The sequence below is a fragment of the Cryptotermes secundus genome, unplaced genomic scaffold, assembly GCF_002891405.2.
Source record: "Cryptotermes secundus unplaced genomic scaffold, Csec_1.0 scaffold673, whole genome shotgun sequence".
In the NCBI taxonomy this organism is placed as follows: Eukaryota; Metazoa; Arthropoda; class Insecta; order Blattodea; family Kalotermitidae; genus Cryptotermes; species Cryptotermes secundus.
This window is the reverse complement of record NW_019731277.1, coordinates 1370636-1391582: the sequence shown is the minus strand read 5'-3', so window position 1 is coordinate 1391582 and position 20947 is coordinate 1370636. Positions and strand designations below refer to the sequence as shown.

General features: G+C 38.7%; 2 protein-coding genes across 4 annotated transcripts; one reads left to right on the top strand and one right to left on the bottom strand.

The window, feature by feature from the left end:
• Positions 1 to 799: 799 nt before the first annotated feature.
• Positions 800 to 3690, bottom strand: LOC111866866 (cytochrome b-c1 complex subunit 7). 2 transcript variants are annotated; one of them, XM_023856200.2, is made up of 4 exons: positions 3516 to 3690; positions 3333 to 3380; positions 2779 to 2948; positions 800 to 962 (listed from the first exon to the last, which is right to left on the bottom strand). In XM_023856200.2, exons 1-4 carry the CDS (start codon positions 3547 to 3549, stop codon positions 885 to 887), a joined length of 330 nt encoding a protein of 109 aa, XP_023711968.1. In that variant the 5' UTR covers positions 3550 to 3690; the 3' UTR covers positions 800 to 884. The 2 variants fall into 2 exon arrangements, with proteins under 2 accessions (XP_023711968.1, XP_023711967.1); XM_023856199.2 differs by lacking the exon at positions 3516 to 3690 and having other exon boundaries at positions 3333 to 3435.
• Positions 3691 to 4322: 632 nt separating this feature from the next.
• LOC111866865 (lipoyltransferase 1, mitochondrial) lies at positions 4323 to 17615 on the top strand. 2 transcript variants are annotated; one of them, XM_023856198.2, is made up of 4 exons: positions 4323 to 5062; positions 9438 to 9545; positions 13836 to 14049; positions 16296 to 17615. In XM_023856198.2, the coding sequence occupies exons 1-4, from the start codon at positions 4514 to 4516 to the stop codon at positions 16670 to 16672; spliced, it is 1248 nt and encodes a 415-aa protein (XP_023711966.1). In that variant the 5' UTR covers positions 4323 to 4513; the 3' UTR covers positions 16673 to 17615. The 2 variants fall into 2 exon arrangements, with proteins under 2 accessions (XP_023711966.1, XP_023711965.1); XM_023856197.2 differs by having other exon boundaries at positions 9435 to 9545.
• The last annotated feature ends 3332 nt before the right edge of the window (positions 17616 to 20947 follow it).

Sequence of the window (20947 nt, the reverse complement as noted above, 5' to 3'; positions counted from 1 at the left end):
GAGAAAGGCAAGGTTAACGGGAGGGCATTAACCCTTAAGCTTGGGGGGTTGCTATGCGAGTTGGGCGTGGCCTTGTGGATCTGGCATCATGTCCCGGAGGTTTCTTGAGGGAACACATGAGAGGCCTCCATGACTTGCTGAGACAAAACCCCACCTCTCTGTTCATATTGTCAGGATGGAGTTCAATCTCAATGGCGTCCCTAATGATCCGTATAATGGGTCATGGTGGCAAGGATGGAGGTATTCTGAAGCTGAATGCGGTGTTCAGCCACAGCTGACTTGTCCAGATGTGCTGCTGATGCTCCTTCAGCCTCAGGTCCACAGAATGGCCCGTCTGCCTAATATAGACCTTGCCACACTTGCATGGGATACTGTATACACCCGGTGTCCTTAGTCCCAGGCTATCTTTGACCAGCCAGAGGAAACTAGAGAATTTCTTTGGAGGCAGGCCCACTGAGTTAATGCGCTAGGACAGCACTCTACTGATTCAGTTGAATATAGACCCAACAAAGGGCAGGAAGGCGACTGAGTCCGGTTTATCTTTGGGCCAACTGATGTTCGGACTACGGTTGAGAACTCTGCAGATCTGCCGGTTGTTACCGTTACATACATAGAAATACCTTGGATTTGAAGTGATTAATCTTCTACTTTGTGATATTTGAGGGTTTCACAGCAGTGATGTTGGTTACTGTGTTCTTTGATGTGATACCATACAGTCTGGTAAACATCTACCACACTACATGACAATACATCTCAGAACACTCATCCCATAGGCAAATACAACAAATGTTAGAAGCTGTGTTCTGTTATCAATAATATTTTATTTTCTATTTAAATTCTAAGAGTTATGTACAATTTGTAAAGAATCTACATGGACATGACATTCACTTCTTTTTCCAGTCTTCTTTCTCTTCTCGCTCCTTGATAACTTCTTCAAGGTATGGTTTTAAATATTTGTTGTCCTGAAACATGCGTGAACTTAAGTTTCAAACAGAATACTACGAGCGGGTACCCAAAAGAAACCGAACTTATTTATTCAAATTTTAAGCACAAACCTTCAATCCCCTTCAAAGTACTCTCCACTTACACTAATACACTTGTCTAGTCTTTTATTCCATTTTTCAAAACATTGTCTAAATTCATCTTTTGAGATGCTTGACAGCGCCTCCGTCGTTTTTTCCTTCACCTCAGCAACATCAGCAAAACGCTTTCCTTTCATGTCCCTTTTCATTCGAGGAAACAAAAAAAAAGTTGCACGGGGCAAGGTCGGGTGAGTATGGAGGGTGAGGAACAGGGGTCATACCATTTTTGGTCAAGAATTGTCGTACAGACAGGTCTGTGTGAGCAGGGGCATTGTCATGATGGAAAAACCAGTCACCCGACTGCCACAAATCTGGCCGCTTCTGCCGCAAACTGTTGCGCAATCTTTTCAAAACTTCCAAGTAGAGAGCCTGGTTAACTGTCTGACCCTGCGGAACAAACTCTGAATGGACGACTCCTCTCACATCGAAAAAACAAATCAGCATTGTTTTCATGTTTGATTTCACCTGACGAGCTTTCTTGGGGTGAGGCAAACTTGAGTCTTCCACTGGCTTGACTGTTGCTTTGATTCAGGACCATAAGCATAGCACCACGTTTCGTCACCGGTGATAATTTTTGAAAAAAAGTTTTGATCATTTCGGGACTCTTCTTTCAAAGCACAGCATGCTTCCATGCGACCCTGTTTTTGTTCAGCAGTCGGCAGTCGTGGCATGAATTTCGCAGCCACCCTTTTCATTCCCAAATCTTCTGTCAAAATTCGCTGAACTGAGCTCCAAGTCACTCCCGACAGCTCCACAATTTCTTCAATGGTCCGTCGTCGATCTTCCTTGATGATTTCACGAATTTTTTCAACATTTTCATGTGTTCGGGCCGTGGAAGGACGACCAGAACGAGGTTTGTCATCAATTGACATTTCACCATTTTTGAAACAGGAAAACCACTCAAACACTTGAGTTTTCCCCATAGCATCGTCCTTGTACACCGTTTTTAACATTTCAAGAGTTTCTGTTCCACTTTTCCGGAGCAAAAAGCAGAATTTCACCGCCGCACGCTGTTCACGAAAATCAGCCATTGTAAAAACGACGATCACACAAAACAGTTGTCACTATAAACTCTGCCGAAACTAGTCCTTACCTTCTGAAGCAACGGTAGTCGGCTTATTGACTCAGGAATGTTAGCTCTATGCGCTCATAGCGGCAAAACGCGGTACTACAAAAACTCTGCCCACAAAAAAATTAGTTCAATTTCTTTTGGGTACCCCATCGTATTATACCATGTAGGATATTCACTTTTACTTTCAAAATTGCCTCCAGTAAGACTATGTGAAATGAAACTGTTGGATAATCAAATTTACAATATTAACTACACTCACAAATTAATTAAAACAGTAGAAAGTTTCAGTGTTAACTGTAAAATTAATTAGGACTCAGCAAAGTGAATGATGACTACAGACTAAATGACTGATCTGACTGACTCTTGGGCTTATCCGCCATTTTGTTCAGGGAGTACAGAGGACTTCTTCCTTGGGGTAGGGGGCAGGGGATGAAACAGCCAGATCTGACCATACACTTTCATGGCAAGGCACAAGAATGAAGCTTTCACCATGTTTTTGTTAAAGCCATGAAACTGTAAGTTCCAGAACACTTATGGGCATATGACTGAAAGCCAACTAAACTGTGTTCTCCAACTTTCATCTGGATGATTTATAAATTTCATGGAGAATCAGATCATACTCACTTCCTCAAATTTTACCCATTCTTCTTTTGGTAATACGATCTTCTGCAGTGACAACTGCATGGCACGAACAATCCGAAAGTTACGTTCATCAAGAAGATGTGCTGGTAATCGTCTTAGGGCTTCCTTTACATCTGGATTATCTTCATCATAACAATCATCATGGTGAAGGCCTGGCACAGAGAAAACAACAGAGCATTTAAACTCGAATTTGTCCACTTAAATGTATGTATAAGGACTATACTTGTGACCAGGGACAGCTCGGTCAGTATGCAGACTATATGACTAAGGTATCAAACTTACATTCCTCTGCAAGCTTAAAAAATTACAAGTACAAAAAAAATTGTTCATTAAATACAGAGCACGATCCAATTTATATGTTTATGTATGTACGGAAAGCCATCGTTATACCTGAAAATGGTACAGCAGAATTATTGGAAGGTTGGGTTAAACGTATGGAGAAGCGCAGGTATGTGGATATCCCTAATGACACTTCTGCATAGGAGTGTGCAACAATGTCGTAAGCACTGCAATGGTTCGCTTTATATCAGACTTACCATATTTATTGAAGCCAGAAAGATTGTAGGCCCACTTTCGCAATGCAACTGTGAACATACATAAAATTTTAGTCAATCCTAGATTCATGAAATCATTTAATATCTTTCGCTAATTAACACATTCTAAGACACTCTAAAACATCCTTCCCAGCAGAAATATAGCAGTTACTTCTCACAACTTACCCGAAAAGCTTGGAGCTTTCGACGACACAGCCATTTCAACCTTCACTAATTACAAAAAGTCTTACGGTACACAGAGGATACAGAGCTATTTCGTGACATGTTACGGGTAAGACCGTCTTTGGATTGATTCGATTCTGCTGAAACGATTGTTCTGCCAACGTTGTGGGATCCGTGGTAGCAATCCTAGTAAGCTAACATAGCGTAAATGTGGGTGGAGCATGTGGAGAACTTATTGGTGCTTATAGTTACGTATTAGATATTCAGTAGCCTTGAATAAGTAGTGACTTTGGATTTTGCCCTGGTATTATCATTTTAATGATACTATTTTCAAATTAATTCTTATCAGTAATAGCCTGCCATCTATAACATAAACGATGTAGCATTGAGAAGCTTATATACATATATGTATATGGCCAATTGATCGCAGTTTGTGTTGCATTTGCAGTTGTACGCGGATATTTATGTGGTAGTTATTCTCGTTGTAAAGAGTGCTGTGTATTTATTAGTACAAGCAAGCGACGAATTAGTTAATGAATCTCCACGTCGTTGATCGTCATCTGAGCGAAGAATAGTTATATTGTATGAACAGCAAATTTCTCATATCGATCTGTATTTTTCCTAATTACTTTACCAACCTGAAGGCCCACGGAGGGATGAGAAAAGATTGCCGTGATTGCCTAGGGATCAGGTATCGTATCTGTACACTTCACCAAACCTGGAAGTGGCTGCATCAGACACAAGACCTTCACGATCACCTTGTATCTCTTGAAGCATCTCATACAGACGGAATCACTTGCTACTTTTAAATTTAGATTCAAAATATTCAGTAGTTATTTAATAAGAGCATCCTTGCTTAAGATTTTAAACTGCCTTTGTTATCTATATATTCTGAGAAATCCACATACACCAAATAAAAGTATTAGACTGTTGGAACAGACTTTTTGAAGAACTGGCAGTTGAATAGTTTTAATAAGTGGAATCCACATTCTGAAACAAAAATGGCTCAAAACTTTGTACAGGGGTCCATCGTGAAACTTCAAAGGATTGCCATAACTGGTATGAAGAGAAACAAACCCCTTGCATTGTCTTCAATGAAATTTTGTAACTATTCATCCTCAGCTCAGCAAGGTTCAGAGGAAGCCAAAGTCGCTGGCACTGTGAAATCTGTCTTTATATCCCAGTCAAATGATATTTTCACAAATCTTGCACTTGAAGATTGGTTGTACAGGAATTTTGATTTTACAAACCATCATATCTTACTTTTGTGGCAAAATTCGCCAGCTGTAGTAATTGGCCGTCATCAGAATCCATGGCTAGAGGCAAACACAGCCGTTCTGTCAGAACATGGCATTGAAATAGCCCGAAGGAACAGTGGAGGTGGTACTGTCTATCATGATCGTGGAAACTTGAATCTCACTTTTTTCACACCACGAGAACATTACAGTCGCAAGAATAACTTGCAACTTATATGCAGAGCGTTACTCAGAGAATGGGGCCTGAAAACTGAAATTTCACCAAGAGAAGATATTGTCAGTGGAAATTACAAAGTATCCTTTCCAAATAATATTTTAGTATGAATCCCTTTGCATGTTAATGTAGACCAGGGGTCTCAAAAGTTTTCAAACTGTGGGCCACATTAGGTAATTCAGCACTTTCAATGGGCCCGATAAAATGAGAAATTAATAACTCTAGAAGTAGTTACTATAGGATTCTGAGGATGGTGTATAACACACTGATATATTGGGTTTTTGGACTTTATTGGTTTTTATTGGTTTGTCCAGTGATTGAGGCTAGCTCTTTCTAACGGACCCAACATAATAGGTGTTTCCCTTTTCCTTCACCCGAGGACGGAAACAGGTCCAGTTTCCGAAACATCGTGTTTTTATTTGTTATCTTAAAAACCAGGACGATGGATAAAGTCCAAAAACCCAATATATCAGTGTAATAACTCTAGGTATATGAGTTTTATTGAAAGCACAGAATTTCATAAANTTCAGAAATTTATAAAATTCGATCAAATTTCCTTCCTTGTATTTGTCTTTAATATGATAATTTTCCTGAAGTTTAATAATTTCCATTTGAATTTGACTTTGGACATCTGTNACTCTTTTTGCATTCTTAAAATCTGATTAAATTGAGGTTAAAATTTTGAAATGCTAATCATAAGTAGCGACTTTAAATGTTCATCGGATAAATTTGCCCTGTATTTTGACTTTATGTACTTCATCTGGGAAAAAGGTTGTTCACACAGATATGTCCCAAAAATGGAGATAAGCAAATTTCTTTAAATTTGGAAATTGCTCAGAGTTCAGATCAAATTTCCTTCCTTGTATTTGTCTTTAATATGATAATTATCCTGAAGTTCAATAATTTCCATTTGAATTTGACTTGGGACATCTGTAGCATCACAGTCAAACGGATTTTGAAACAATCTAATTTCCTGAGCACTGGAATCCAAATCAGCAAATCACTTCCGAAATTGTTCTTTCAAATCTAAAATGACTAAATTTGCAAATGAGGAAGGAAATTCTGCTTCACCCTTTTTATGCAACTCTGCACAGTGTAGCATATGAACAAAGTTACAGTTTTTCACTTGCCTTTCCAGAAGTATCAGCTTTGCTCTGAATGCCTTGATAAGTGCAAACAATTCGCAGACTAAGTTATTTTCACCCTGCAACTTTAAATTCAAATGGTTCATATGGTTCACCAGATCAGCAAAACTGCTAATTTCCAAAGCCACTTGGTATCTGATTAAAGTGGTTCGTGATGGTTTTTCTCGGTAAGAAATATATCGGTTTCATTCCTGAGCTGCAAGAAGCGCGAAATAACCTTTCCACAGCTAAGCCATCTAACTGCAGTATAATATGTCACATCAGTAAGCTCGGAATCACATTTACCAGTACTCGTTGGAAAATTAGTTCAATTGGTGCATTTCTGCAGAATTCTTTTGCGGGCCGGATGTGGCCTGTGGGCCGTAGTTTGGAGACCCTTGATGTAGACAATGGACAGAAAATTTGAGTTAAATTGTACATTATTTGTCTTTGTTAGAGTCACTTCATAGAAGAAATTAAAGATCACATTTTTAGGTAATTTTTCCATTTGTTTTATTTGTTTCAGTGTTCACAGAGTGTAGGAGAGGGCTGTTAAAATGATTAGAAATTAATTTTAAACGAATTAATAATCCCGCAGTAGTTACGTCAGTGTATAGGAATTTGATCAGAAATCCAGGGCACCATGGTTGGCATTTTCCAGGTACATTCAGAAAATGGAGTTTGTAATAGAGCAGGATATTTTTTTAGATATTTTCCGTTGATTTTGTTAGTGTTATCGTATTCCAAAGAATTTACTCATATGTTTAGTCTGAATCAAATCATTTTGTGATAGACTGAGAAAATTAATGTCCCTTGAAATCAAAGTAAATTTAACATAAGAAGTCGTTGATTTTATCTCTCTGTTTAGTTTAACCCATAAAGTTGTGGGGAGCAACTTTATAATATGTTGTAAGATTTGAGGTTTTCATGGCGGCAACTATGAAGAATTCCGCCTTCTGGTATGTGGCACCATTCACATCCCAGAAGACTACTTTCTTTATATATAGTATATTGTTCATGTATACCTATTTCCTCCTTAATTTTGATTTTATATTCAAGTCCCACATTAAACACAATATTATAATGAAGCCCACAAGTTTGTAGAATTTGTGGATGATTTTTTGGATTTTCTCCTTTCAGAAATTAATTTTGATCCTCTAAACTGTTATGAGAATATATACAAATTATTACGAAGTTTTCGTGGTCGTTATCTCTGTCATCTCGGAGGCTGTAACTCAGACTGATTCTTTGCAGTGCCCAGAGATTGAATGCCAGGAGCTTGGAAATCTGCCATCAGCACAGTCCGCAACCAATTCCATCCATCTCACAACCAAAAGTTTTCCCCACAGAAATTCTGTACACATATTGTCTTTCTCCTCATCATTGCTGTACGGAAACAATTGTAACCATTTAAATGTGCTATCCTTCCACTACTGCATGTTTGCTGTAAGTTATAGAATGAATTGAGAACATTGCGTGTGTTAAATACACTAGGAGATATCATACCAAGAGTATATTGACAAACTGGTAAAGTGATATTGGGTTTTCGGACTTTATCCATCGTCCTGGTTTTAAGATAATTAAGAAAAACACGACGTTTTGGAAACTGGGTCTGTTTCTGTCCTCAGGTGAGGGAAAACACCTATTCTGTTGGGTCCCGTAGAAAGAGCAGTGATTGAGATGACATTTGTTAATAATTTGGATAAGTTTGGTACCAGAAGGAATGACCACCTTCACATACCTTCAACACATTTATCATCCTGTCAGAGAGGGGCATATTATTCAGGCGTCAAGCTATTTAATACTGTGCCGTCAAATATCTCAGCTTTAAAAAATTATAAAAAGCAATTTAGGTTTTTTTTTTGCGAAATTATTTGCAAAGTAATGCATTTTACTCTATTGATGAATTTGTTGAGCATGTAAGTGGCTCGGGAAGCTTCGAAATGTGGTGTTTGAGAAGGATGGAGAAGATCAGTTGGACCGATTATGTGAGAAATGAAGAAGTGTTATTTAGAGTCAGTGAGCAGAGGAATATCCTACACGAAATAAGAAAATGGAAGGCTAATTTGATTGGTCATATCTTAGGCAGTAACTGCCTTCTAAAAGAAGTTATCGAAGGAAAGATAGAGGGGCGGATAGAAGTGGCCAGAAGACGTAAGAAGATGCTGGATGACCTTGGGTACAGAAGAGGATATTTTCATTTGAAGGAGAAAGCTCTAGGTCGCATTAAGTGGAGGAATTGTTTTGGAAGAGACTGTGGACCTGTCGTCTTGACAGAGTACTGATGAATGAATGAGTAAGTGGCTCAACAGTTAAGAGTTAATAAATTGTCTGTGTGCGTGAATTATACTTGTTTGTTGTAAGTGTAGTAGTATGTATGATGTCTGTTTTTTGTTATGAATTTTAATATTTGATAATATAACTGTTCGGATGATACGGCTTGCCACTGTGTGGAATGGCAAGGCATGAATTTGATTGTGGTTTTTCCATGACCAATGTGTGTTAGCCTGACAACTTGAGCTATTGTGTCTGAGGCTTGATTTTATATTTTATTAGACCAAGGACGAATGATGTGTGGTCATCATGAATTTGTAATATGTGACATGTTTTATATCCAGCCCTACATGGAGATGATTGGATCCCTGAAGTGAAAATAAATGTAAATGTAAACAATAACAGTCCTTTATGTACAAAATATAAAATGTGCAGATACGTATACGATAGGCACATATATTATATCACTCTTACCATCATAATTACATGGCTTAATTATGAAATAATATTGTTTTTATCTTATTTCTAGTCATGTTTTAATTTTAAAAAAATCCTCAAATGTATCAAAGGAATTCTGTAATAAGAATGTTGTCAACTTAGATTTAAAACTCTTCATGTCATTAAATATAGACTTAATTTCAGTCGGCAGACGGTTCAAGATCTTTACTCCCATATAACATATTTCTTTTTGTAATAGTGTTAAGTTAGTTTGTGGGTAGTACTGATCATAAATGGATCTGGTATTAAATTTATGTACTTCCATGTTCAAATATTACATGGTTTACATTTTATATCCATTTGTGACCTGTTTACTGACTCGCTTGTACATTATACCTTGTGCAGACAAACTTATGGAAGGGAAATCGTGTGTTTGAATTTGTCTCCAGCGTGAATCCGCTAACTTTCCAGCGAGGTAATTGTCTACAGGTCAATTTCATTCCCATAGTATATGAAGCATGTCATGGTACGGATGTAGACAAAATTATATTTATTGCACCTGTAAAGCTATCAAATTATAAAACGTTTGCGTGATTATTCCTTGATTCTTGAACAGCAGATTTCAGGAACAGCTGCAAAACTGGGGCGTCCAAATGCTTACCACCATTGCACTCTGTTGGTTGACGTGGACAAGGTGAAATTAGGACATGCCCTGCATAAACATAATGTGAGTATCATGTTTTCATTTAGTGAACATAAGATTGTCCATGGGAATGTAGTAAAGTGACGACTTGGAGCTGGACAGCTGTCACTCAGTCCCTTGTACCACAGCGTTATCCACGTATAGAATGGTTCTTCAGTCTTAACATTTTTCCATCCTGTGAGTACTGGTAGTTCTGTAGATGAACATATGAACATCAGAGTATGGGAGACACTGCTTGTTCCTGTTTCAAGCCCTTCTAGTAGGTTCCTTACTGTCTTCGCTTGCTTGGAAACCAGGATCGTTGGTTGAAATCCCACTCATGGCATGGATGTTTAGTGTGTGTATGTGCATTTTTCTGTGTTTGTGTGCAGGTAGAGGCCTTGCGACAAACTGATTACCTGCCCAAGGAGTCCTACCAAATGTGTAAGCTCTAGAAAAACCGAAGTGAACGGAGAAGTTCATGGAGGTTGGCCAGGCCCACTGGGGCTGTAGTGCCAAGGAAAAAGAAAAATACTAGGTTCCTTGATTATTGATACGCATCATTTCTTATGACAGATATGAAGAAGGGTCAACTAGCATTAAGTTACTTTAGCAGTCACACAGAAATTTCACATACTGACTGCCCAATCAGTACATTGACTCACTTCTTAAGAGTGGAGCCTGTCTTGAGACCACCTTTTATGCATCCCGAAGATTTATTACCACATTCATAAGAGCCAATCCAGATCATTTCTGGCATTATAATTCTGCATCATCCGTTTTTATACAAAAAGTACAAAATATATCATATATAAAATTGTATTCTTGTCAGCCATTGCTCTTCTGTGATTATGTGTAGGTACACATGCATATTTATTGAGTTCTGAATATGACCTCACAATCATAAATACAGACATTGGCCATAATTTGCAATTCTCTGTGCTGTATCATTTCCCCCTCTCAGTCATGTTAACGTCACAGGCTCTCATGTTATGGTCTGTAATGTTGATAATGTTATCATGTGGCCCTCTGTCAGGGGCTCAAGAGGGCACGATATAAATAAAGATTAACTGTAGACAAGAATGTTTTATATGCATGCAATGTTTGCATCGTATTCAATTTGAAATTTGAGTTCCTTTAGAATTCTGCCAATATTTGTATTGTGATCATCTTACTTGGGGTTTCGTGATGATGGTATCACAGTAAAGTCTACAATATGGTTACAGCATAGATCCAAAAGCTTTAAATTTCTTATACACAAAAATATCAGGTTGTGGTATATCTTTAAGATTGATGTCTTCTTTGATGCGTTTTGGAGAAACATGCTGACTGAAACTGAAGTGGAAACTCTTCTGCGTTGAAAATGGAGACAGCAGGTTTCTCCATAATGTTGGTAACCTTCTGCCAGAGTATGTCGTGTCACACCACTGCTCAGAGAACCCCAAATCTTGCATGGTATATCTTGCTGCAGCGTTAAGCATGTTGTAGAGCACCTGCTGTATTACAAAACACCTTGGTAGATTTATTCTGTTGTGTAAGAAAGGTAAAGCTATCCCTGTAACAGGATGTGGAGGCCCATAGGGTTGTGAGACGTCAAGGCATCCACATTTTCTAGACAGTCAGCTCACAGGTGGTAGTGAGGTTGTCAGCCTTGTGCTCTGGCTGCACTTTACCCCGAGGAAGGTTATTAGTACTTGTTTCTGTTAGAGGCTGAGTCAGCCCCAGGGTCATAGTGCAGCTGGAAGGGTTAAGTCAATTGGAATGCATATAAGACATTGGTGGGAAAGATAGAAGGAAAGAGACCACCGTGAAGACTAAGACCTAGGTGGATGAACAGTATTAGAATTTATTGGATTGACCTGGCTCAGGATAGGGACCAGTGGAGGGCTCTTGTGAACACGGTAATGAACATTTGGGTCTCATAAAATGCTGGGAAGTTCATGAGTAACTGCACAATTGGCGGCTTCTCAAGAAGGGCTCAGCTCTATGAATAAGGAATAATTGGAAATCAGATAAAGCCAATATTGTATTTTTCTGGGATGTGATGCTATGTTGTTTGGTGGTAGGTCCAAAGTTTTGGAGGAACTCATTACCTTCATTTTAAGGCCTTTCTGCCTTGAAGATGGAGGCGTAAGATTCCTCCAAAGTGTTGATACCAAACTGTGTGCCCATTACTTCCCAGAAGACTGCACTCTTAATATTTGCCCCTATGAAAGCCTAAGGAGTTGTTCAAAAAAAGCAGTGTGAGAATTGCAGTGCACCTTTACAGTCATTTGTTTTTACTTAAGAATATCAAAGAAGTAGTTATGCATGTGATATGAGGAACATGACAGAGCACAGGCCATGATGTGGCATGTTATTGTTTGCTGTGTATGTGTGTGTGGGAACAGCCTAACAAAAGATTTGTGTCCCTGACCCTATGACTTGGTGACATGTGGTTACTTCATGTTCCATTTGCATATATAAGTTATGAGAACTGTCAGAAATCAGTTATCAGTCTTGCCTTTCTCTTGCCGCAGTCCATATATAAACATATGCTCATATATGGTAGTCCCTCAGCAGTGTGTTATGTTTCTGAAGAACAATGCAGCTAGGAAGACTAGAACTTCACAGAAAGTTGGGGATTAGGAGAACCATGGCATATGTTACCACTAAACAGAGACAAATTACATATAATATTTTAGTTGGAAAACTATCCTGAGGCTCTTCCATCAAATTGGTATCCAAAAGTAATTTTATCCTTGTGACCGCCTCGGTGTTCTAGTGGTCAGAGTTCCTGACTACAGATCCAGAGGTTCGGTTTCGATTCCCAGCGCTACCAAATTCTCTGAGAAGTAGTGGGTCTGGAACGGGGTCCACTCAGCCTCGTGAGGATAATTGAGGAGCTATTTGAAGGAAATAGCAGCTCCGGTCTAGAAAAGCGAAATTAATGACCGTGGGGATTCGTTGCACTGACCACACGACACCCTCTATCCACTAATTTGACATTAACTTCGGTGACAAGCGGCGGTCGCTCAGTCAGTATAATTCGCTTGCGGACTGAAACCACAGAGTTTGTTTTTTGTTTTGTTATTTTTGTTGTGCAGGCCAGACATAAGATAATGAAAAACTGAAATGAGAAAATTGTTATGACATATTATGTTGTTCTTGTAACATGCGACTGGGTGAGATTGCCAGGATTCCAAAAGGCAACTAGCAAGTTCCATGGGTTCAAGCCATAGCAGTATAACCATTCTATCCAGTATGGAAGAAATTACACTACATTATTCTGTTTGACACTCGTAGGAAATGCCAGCTTAACTCAATGAAGCATTTTATCATTTTAATTAATCATTATTAATGTGTAATATTTATACATAAATACTTCATTTTTATGTTTTGATTTCATTTGTTAATGTGTTGACAGTCACTAATAACCTGTGCAGTTAAATGTACTTGAAACAAATTAATCAGTCATCCATTAAGTCCATAGAATGTGGGGGATTGTATCTTTATCTGTGGTAGCAAAGATATTTGGTACACTGTAGGTACTGAGAATGCATTAAATGCCTTCCTTACGTGGTTAATTTGTTCTGATGGTTTCCGTGTAAGTTGGTAGCTGTACAAGTCCAGCAGTGCTTAAATATGATATAATTTTTGACATATATGTTTGCTTCAGTGGATAATTAAAGCTATGAAATATGTACAGTAAGAATGTATCAGAACAAACCATGTTATGATATATTACCGGTAAGCAAAGTAAAGTAAAGCTATCCCTGTAACAGGCTGTGAAGGCCCATAGGGTTGTGAAATGTTGAGGCTCCCACATTACCTAGACAATCGGCTCAAAGATGGCGGTAAAGTTGTCAGCCTTATGCGCCAACCATGCTTTACTCCCCAGGAAAATTATTTAATTAATTTCTGGTACTCATTTCTGTTAGAGGCTGAGTCATCCCCAGGGCCATAGTGCGGCTGGAAGGATTAGGTCAGTTGAAAAAATCCAGTGACCTCATCTGGACTTGAACCTGTGACTTTCCGGCTTGTAGCATAGCCCCTCAACCAACTATGCTACCATGTGCCCCCGATGTATTACCGATATATAATCCCTTTATATCCAGTTCTAATGACCATATAACTGAAAGTACCTAAACTGCTTAAATAATAAAAATTAGATTCTTGTGTATCCTTGTAACATGAACCTGTGTAAGTCAGGGATTTAACTGTACTGAGGTGCTAAGAATGCTTCCGGAAACTGTGCTGTCTATTGTAGAATGCACCTTCTTGGTCTTGATGGATAAGGAAATTCTATTGCCTGAACTGTGAAGAGTATGCATAATATTTTGTTTTTGTTTACAGAAGGGCATTAAAACAAATGCTACTCAGAGCATTCCGTCCCCTGTCATGAATCTCTGCGATTTGAACAGTCACGTGAAGATGGAGAAACTGTTAGCGTCCATTGGATGGGAGTATCTCCGCACTGACCCATACTCTGCAGAGGACAAAGGAGAGGATTTTATTGGGAAACAAAGGGGATTCCAGTTTATCAACCCCACAGACCAGTGGTTCCCTGGTAAGTGCAGGTAGTTTAAATCTTTGGTTGTCAGTCTTTAAAAACGGGCCAGTAAATTGTAGATTATAAAGGGTTCTGACGATGGTGGATGATACACAGAATTACTGGGGTCTTGGACTTTTTCCATCGTTTGAGATTAGCTCTGTCTAAGGGGCCCAGCTGAGTAGGTGTCTTCCTTTCTCAACTGAAGACGGAAATGGATTCAGTTTCCGAAACGTCATGTCCTCTATTACCTAAAATTCTGGACGATGGAAAATGTCCAAAACCCCAGTAATTCTGTGGGCCAGTAAATGTTGGCTCAGGTCATGAGCCAGACAAATATTCAACTTGCCAGACATTTCTCTACAAGGAAACCGTCTACTCTCATTGTAGTTTATTTCTCTCTGTTTTTGTCTACATCTCAACATTTTGAACACTACAGTGTTGCGTTAGTGGAGGTCCTCACACCCACATCAGTTACGTATTCAAGTCCAGTGATTGAGGTTAGCTTTTTCTAAGGGAGCCAGCTGAGTAGGTGTCTTTCCTCCCCGCCTCACTTGAGGATGGAAACAGATCCAGTTTCCCAAATGTGTGTTCTTGTCTCTAGAATAGTGTATGATCGAAAAAGTCCCAAAACCCAGTGATTCTGAGTACATATTCACTGTTTGACATCTGATGGAGAAATAAGAAAAGAGAACAGGACGAAAATATTAATCGATAAATTCTGTGGTTTTTCCATTCGTCTGCTTTGACTTTTCGCTTGTCATGTCAGTCATAGAGTGGTCAAATAAAAATGAATTTAAAGTTATTTCTTGTACTTAATTATGTAATTGGAGGCAGGATAATGTAGTTGGTATAGCAACTGGCTATGGGCTGGATGACCGAGGGGTTGGAGTTTGAGACCCTCTAGGGTCAAGAATTTTCTCCACATTGTCCATACCAGCTCTGAGGTCCACCCAGCCTCCTATCTAGTGGATACCAGGATCTCTTTCCCTGGGGGGTAAGTCGGCAGAGCCGTGAAGCTGACCACTCACCCCCCAACTAGTGCTGAGGTCAAGAAAATGTGGATATCTATACATCCACTCCCCAATACACTTTCAAGACATAGTGCTTAATTAGTTAAGCACAGGGACAACTTTACTTAATTATGTAATTAAGCATTGTGGCATGAAGCCATTTGGGGAGCAGTGGTATAGGTTCACACTCTTGATCTTGACAGTGGATGAAAGTGAGTGGGTCACCTTCACAACCCTCAGAGTTGAGTTCAGCCAGAGTTTGAAACAATGTAATTAGGAAATTTGAGGTTCTCTTAACGGTAGTCATGATGAGTTCTGCCGTCTGTGATATAACGCCATGTAGTCTGTTGAAAGTCGGTTTACATTTCCAAGAAACGTGTCGTCTCTGTCTTCAGCATCAAATAAGCTGAGCAAATAGCGTGGAAGCAGGTAGCAACTGCTTGCCAGAATTGTCCCCTTTCACCTCTGGGGAAGGAGGAGCTCCCAGTAACTGCTGAAATTTTGACTGGGTGGGCCCTAGGGCCAGGCTGAATGCTGTGAGGAAGGGCTGTCCTCCGCTAGGAGCTGAAACACCATTCCTCTGACAGCTGTCCCAGGTCCATAGTCTGTCGAGGTGAAAGTTGTGTGTTGTCTTCTTGCTGACCATGCCAGTCTCCTGTCCTCTATGCACCCACCAGTCCCATTTGGCTTTGCATGCAGTATTAAGTAACTGATTACTTACTTACTTATGGAGCTGAACCCCTCTTGATGAGAAGCCAAATCTGTAGCTACTCAAGAATTATTACCGTGTTCACAAGAGCCATCCACTAGTCCCTATCCTGAGCCGGATCAGTCCAATCCATATCATCCCCTCCTATCTCTCTCACGCCCATTTTAATATTGTCCACCCACCTATGCCTTGGTCTTCCCAGTGGTCTCCTTTCTTCTGGCTTTCCCACCAATATATTATATGCATTCCTCATTTCCCCCATTCGTGCTACATGCCCTACCCACATCATCCTTCTTGACTTGATCATTCTAAAGTCTCTTTTCTTTAGCTTAGGTCGTTTATCCAGAGGATCCATCCAGGTCTGAGGCTTTATGTGAATTTTTTACAGTGAGGAGTTGTTAGCCCCATATCCAACCCCCCAGCTGGAGGACCACCCCTTGTCGGTTGTCCGCAACTGCTTATTTGTTATATTTGCAGCTTCCCTCCAAGTAACTGATTATCTGTTTCAAATGTTTAAAAGACTTGACATTCTTTGTTCTTAGGTTTGGAAAAACTGCGTGCCGAATTTGCAAGTTGGGGTTGGCGCTTTGGAAAGTCACCAAAATTCAACGTGACCCGTACTTTCCGAGTTCCAAGAGAACTTCTCAGCAAGGATGAATTGACAGATCAGGAGCTCAGCATTACCATAGATGTGAACAAGGGAGTGGTTGAGGATGTGTTGTTGACGGTGCCTCCCCGTCTTGCGGCTGCTAAAGGTTTCTCCGGACAAGCACAGGTCGTGACATCATTGAGAGGCCAACAATTCTCTGAAGAAGCAATAACAATGCTGCAAAAGGCACTTAGTGAACTGGAGTCACCAGAACAAACCAGGAATGAGTTCGTGGTGCACTGTATGAGGCAAGTCGTGACATCCATCTGACATGCAGAGTTCACACCAATCAAGTGAAATTATTTGGTGGATCAATAAAAAAAATCATCTCCATTTTATGTTTTTTAACAGTTAGGGTTCAAATAAAAAGAAAGGCAATCTGCTTATTAAAATTATTCCAATATTGCATGTGCATGTTGCATTTGTTTAAATATATAACCATGTGATGGTACAGTTGCATTGTGGGTATTATTTTTTATAGCATCCTCTTTCCAGTTCTTCATTTTATTTTGTTATTTCTTTGTGTGTGTGTTTTGTGTTTTTCTTTGGCATTCATATGTTTACAAGTTATTAATTATAATACTTTTGCTATGATAACACAGAAGTTTCTTGAATAAATGTAATCCAAATGTGTTTTGCTTCAGGTGAAAGAAGCCGTGTGTAACCCTTCTCTGATACTCAGTCCAGTACATGTAAGTCTGTGCTGGACGATTTTATTAGTGTTGTTCCTGCTTAACCCTTTCCATGTTAAAAAGAAATAAGATTTCTTACTTATGAAAACTAGCCTCATATGTGGGATTTGGGATTCTTCTATTGGGCTGTGATTGATGCCATGTAATGCGATAAGATGTTCATCAGAGTTTTGGAGGGATATACTTCCTCCATCTTCAGGGTCAAAGTGTAAGCCAAGCAGGCAACAAGCTGCTTGTTGCATGTTGCTTACTTGACTCACTCCCCAGCCATTAAGGTGGAGTTGGTACATTTGTCTGAAATCTGAGTGGACTTGTTCCAGACTACACAGCGTCACATTCTACAAGATATTTCTCTTCATAGGCCTTTTTTGCTTGATATAATTTTGTTGTTTAGTGATATCTGTAAAGGAGATTCTGGCTTTTCTTTGTTAATCCTTAGAAGACCGAATTTCTTCTAAATAATATATACAAGTTCAGTCCGTACCTCACAGTAAACATACTCTATCTCCATAACAAAGCCAAACTGGTTAATGCTGTTAGGGAAATGGTCGCTGTTTATTGTGAGACCCATACAGAACACACAGATACACTCTGCGGACAAAATGCAGAGTTTTAGTGTGTTAAAGCAGGTGGTATATATAGTAACCACTGTGCCTGCACAGCTGTTGAATATCTGTCATGGCTCATGCAAACTTTCATTCTTTTACTCTGTATAAAGGAAAGATAGTTCATACCAAAGTGAAATTCATTTTGATGGAAAGGAGCTGAGAAATAAAGAAAAGGAAGTTTTTAAAGCATTATCTTAAGTCTGTGCTTTCAAAACCGATGAATTTGTACTTACAGACTATAAAATGAATAATCAGTCAGTCATCTTAGTGTTGAACAGTGAAAGAAAATGGTCATTGAATTAATTAAAATTATTTGTGTTAATGGATATTTTGCCTGAGTTACTATGAAAACTATATATAATTGGGGAGCACAAGGTATCATGGTTGAGGCACTGTGCTATGAGTCAGAAGGTCACAGGTTCGATTCACAATAAGGTAATTGGATTTTTTAATTGACCTAATCCTTCCAGCTGCACTATGGTCCTGAGTTTGCTTCAGAATCTGACAGAAATGAGTACCAGGAATCTACCTGGGGGTAAAGGACAGTCTGTTAGCGTGTAAGGCTGACAGCCTTACCGCCATCTGTGAGCTGATTGTCTAGAAAATGTGGGAGCTTTGACATCTCACAACCCTATGGGCCTCCACAGCCTGTTACAGATATAGATTTACCTGTTTACTTTTCTATATATAAAAGAAATGTTATTTTGCCATATAAAACTACATGGAAAAGGTTAATTCTGACAGTAATTTAAATGTTCTGCCTATAAATAATAGCCCTTCAGTTATGCTATTCATGATCTGTAGATTTTAGCTAATGTTTTTAAATATAGTTATTTTCTGTTGTATATATATTTAATTCTGTTTTTAAGCTTTGAAAACAAAGCATGATAATTGTTTTGTTGGTTGTTAAGCCTAATAGAGTGGTTTCGTATACTTGTTGTGGACATTGAGTGCACATGCTGCTCATCTTGTGGCATATTTAATCTTTTCCCACCAATAAACTACGTAAGCTGATGAATTAGATTGTGGCAGGGCTGCCATAATTCCGTCTGCTAAATTCTGATTTTCATATTGCAAGATACTCGTGCAATAAGAGATGACAACCATTTGCAATAATTACTTTGCGAAGCTTTCGCGTTAGAAGATACCAGGCAGTTTGTATGTGCCCCTAACAGCTTTGTCATAATCACATTTAAGAACATCAGATTATAAAAATATTGAACTTTCCTTCTTAACAAGGTGTCATCAACTTGAAAGTGTTTAATAAAATTTATCAGTAAAAAGGTACAGTTTTCTTTGGGGGGGGAGAGGGGTTTTAAAATGTTAAGCCTCTTTTTCTTATAAATCGGATAAGGGGGTTTGTCAGTATCGAAGAGAATGGTAGAGTGTCGTAAAGTGTGTTACTGTATTTTAAAACTGACACACTAAAAATTATTTTCACTTAGCGGACTGTTTATCGCGTACTTAGATGTCCACCACCCATTCACAAACAATATCATTTTCTGACCAAAATGCAGATTATTTTTTACATTAATTAAATAATTTTCCTGGGTAGTAAAGCGCAGCCAGCGCGTAGGGCTGACAACCTTACAGCCATCTTTGAGCCGATTGTCTAGATAATGTGGGACCCTCAACGTCTCACAACCCTATGGGCCTTCACGGCCGGGTACGGGGATAGCTTTACTTACTTTTTTTTATAGGAACATAATAGACACAGTTAAGTAGAACTTTTTGTGGGTTGGGTCTTTACCGGAGAAGTGTGTATAATTACACTGCTAAAATTCTGTATTTAAAATTTTGTGGAAGTTTGGTGATCATCTTCCATTGCTTCTTTTGTGTTTTATTCTGTGATAATTTACATATAGATTAATCATATCTCACTATATAATCTTGGTGAAATGTAGGAGCATGTTCATTTTATTGTCCAGAATTTGTTTAGTTTTATTGTTGTATCAGCAATTAACCAGAATGCATCATATCAATTGTTCTTTGATTTAATACACCCAGCACTATGTGTTTAAGGTGTATATATCATTTGTTTATTTTTCCCCTAAATCTGTAAGCCATGTAATTATTTTTAATATTTCTTCTTTTTTTTTTTATTTTCAGAACTTGTATATTAGCTTTGGAAGATGAAAAAAATAACTGAAATATACAGTATACGACTGATGCTATAGCTCTTAGTATGACATTATATTACGGTACACAGAATTTCACCTGCTGTTATCAGAAGTAATTTTCAACTTGTGTAATGTATTAAGTCTTAAATTTGTATATAATGTTGGCACTGTTTTATGTATGCAAATCACTTTATAAAATGGGTACTGGTAAGAAGTTAAGTATGTATTAAATAACTATTGAATATGTATTTTTCTCAGGTTTTATAAAATATATGTTTTGGCAATTTTGAAGGTGTTGTGTTATTTACAATTTATCGTCACTTATCATCCACTGATGATTCCAGCATGGTGGGTCATCTTATTACAAATCCTTTCCCATTCTTCCCTGTCCTCCCATAAACATTCCTCATTTATCTCTGTCTGCATTCTCTTGTGTGTGACTGTCAGTTGTAAACTAACTCAGATTTGATCCTTCTTGAGAAGCTAATGGCTACTAAGATAGTCAAATCCCCTGTCTTTTACATAAAACAATCTCTGTAGCCTGTAGTCCACAAGCGAACTATACTGACCGAGCTACCACCGCTTGTCGGCGAAGTTACTGCCAACTTCAGCTGATAGAGGGTGTCGCCTGGTCAGCGCAACGGATCCCTATGGCCATTAATCTCGGTTTTCTAAACAGGAGCCCATATTTCCTTGAAATAGCTCCTCAGTTATCCTCATGAGACTGAATGGACCCCGTTCCAGACCCACTACTTCTCAGAAAATCTGGTAGTGCTGGGAATCGAACCTCTGGATCTATAGCCAGGAACTCTTGACCACTAGACCACAGAGGCAATCTCTCTTTTAGATGCACGTGTGTTATTACAATGTTACGATAAGGACAAATTCTTTTCCTAGGACTTTCTCCTTCACTGAACTTCTTCCAGTCACTTTCGGTTTCTTAAAATTGCGGTTTAATGCTATGGAATTATGGCAGCACTCAAATTGCTTTCTGAAGAACCGGAATTTAATTTGAACACAACTAAAATTAAAGAATCAAACGTGAACTACTTATTATAACTCGGGTAGATTGGATTTCGTGACAACTATTTGAAATGAGTTCCTGGGAAAATCACAAAAAAAAAA

What these genes read in the sequence shown, in the direction of transcription:
- LOC111866866 (XM_023856199.2), bottom strand. Translation starts at nt 3,420, where the DNA reads ATGAATCTAGGATTGACTAAAATTTTATGTATGTTCACAGTTGCATTG. An exon ending in TTCTGGCTTCAATAAATATG is followed by an intron (nt 2,949 to 3,332) that starts GTAAGTCTGATA and finishes TCTCTGTGCCAG; the next exon opens with GCCTTCACCATGATGATTGT. An exon ending in AATGGGTAAAATTTGAGGAA is followed by an intron (nt 963 to 2,778) that starts GTGAGTATGATC and finishes CGCATGTTTCAG; the next exon opens with GACAACAAATATTTAAAACC.
- LOC111866865 (XM_023856197.2), top strand. Translation starts at nt 4,514, where the DNA reads ATGGCTCAAAACTTTGTACAGGGGTCCATCGTGAAACTTCAAAGGATT. An exon ending in TTGTCAGTGGAAATTACAAA is followed by an intron (nt 5,063 to 9,434) that starts GTATCCTTTCCA and finishes ATTCTTGAACAG; the next exon opens with CAGATTTCAGGAACAGCTGC. An exon ending in CACAGACCAGTGGTTCCCTG is followed by an intron (nt 14,050 to 16,295) that starts GTAAGTGCAGGT and finishes CTTTGTTCTTAG; the next exon opens with GTTTGGAAAAACTGCGTGCC.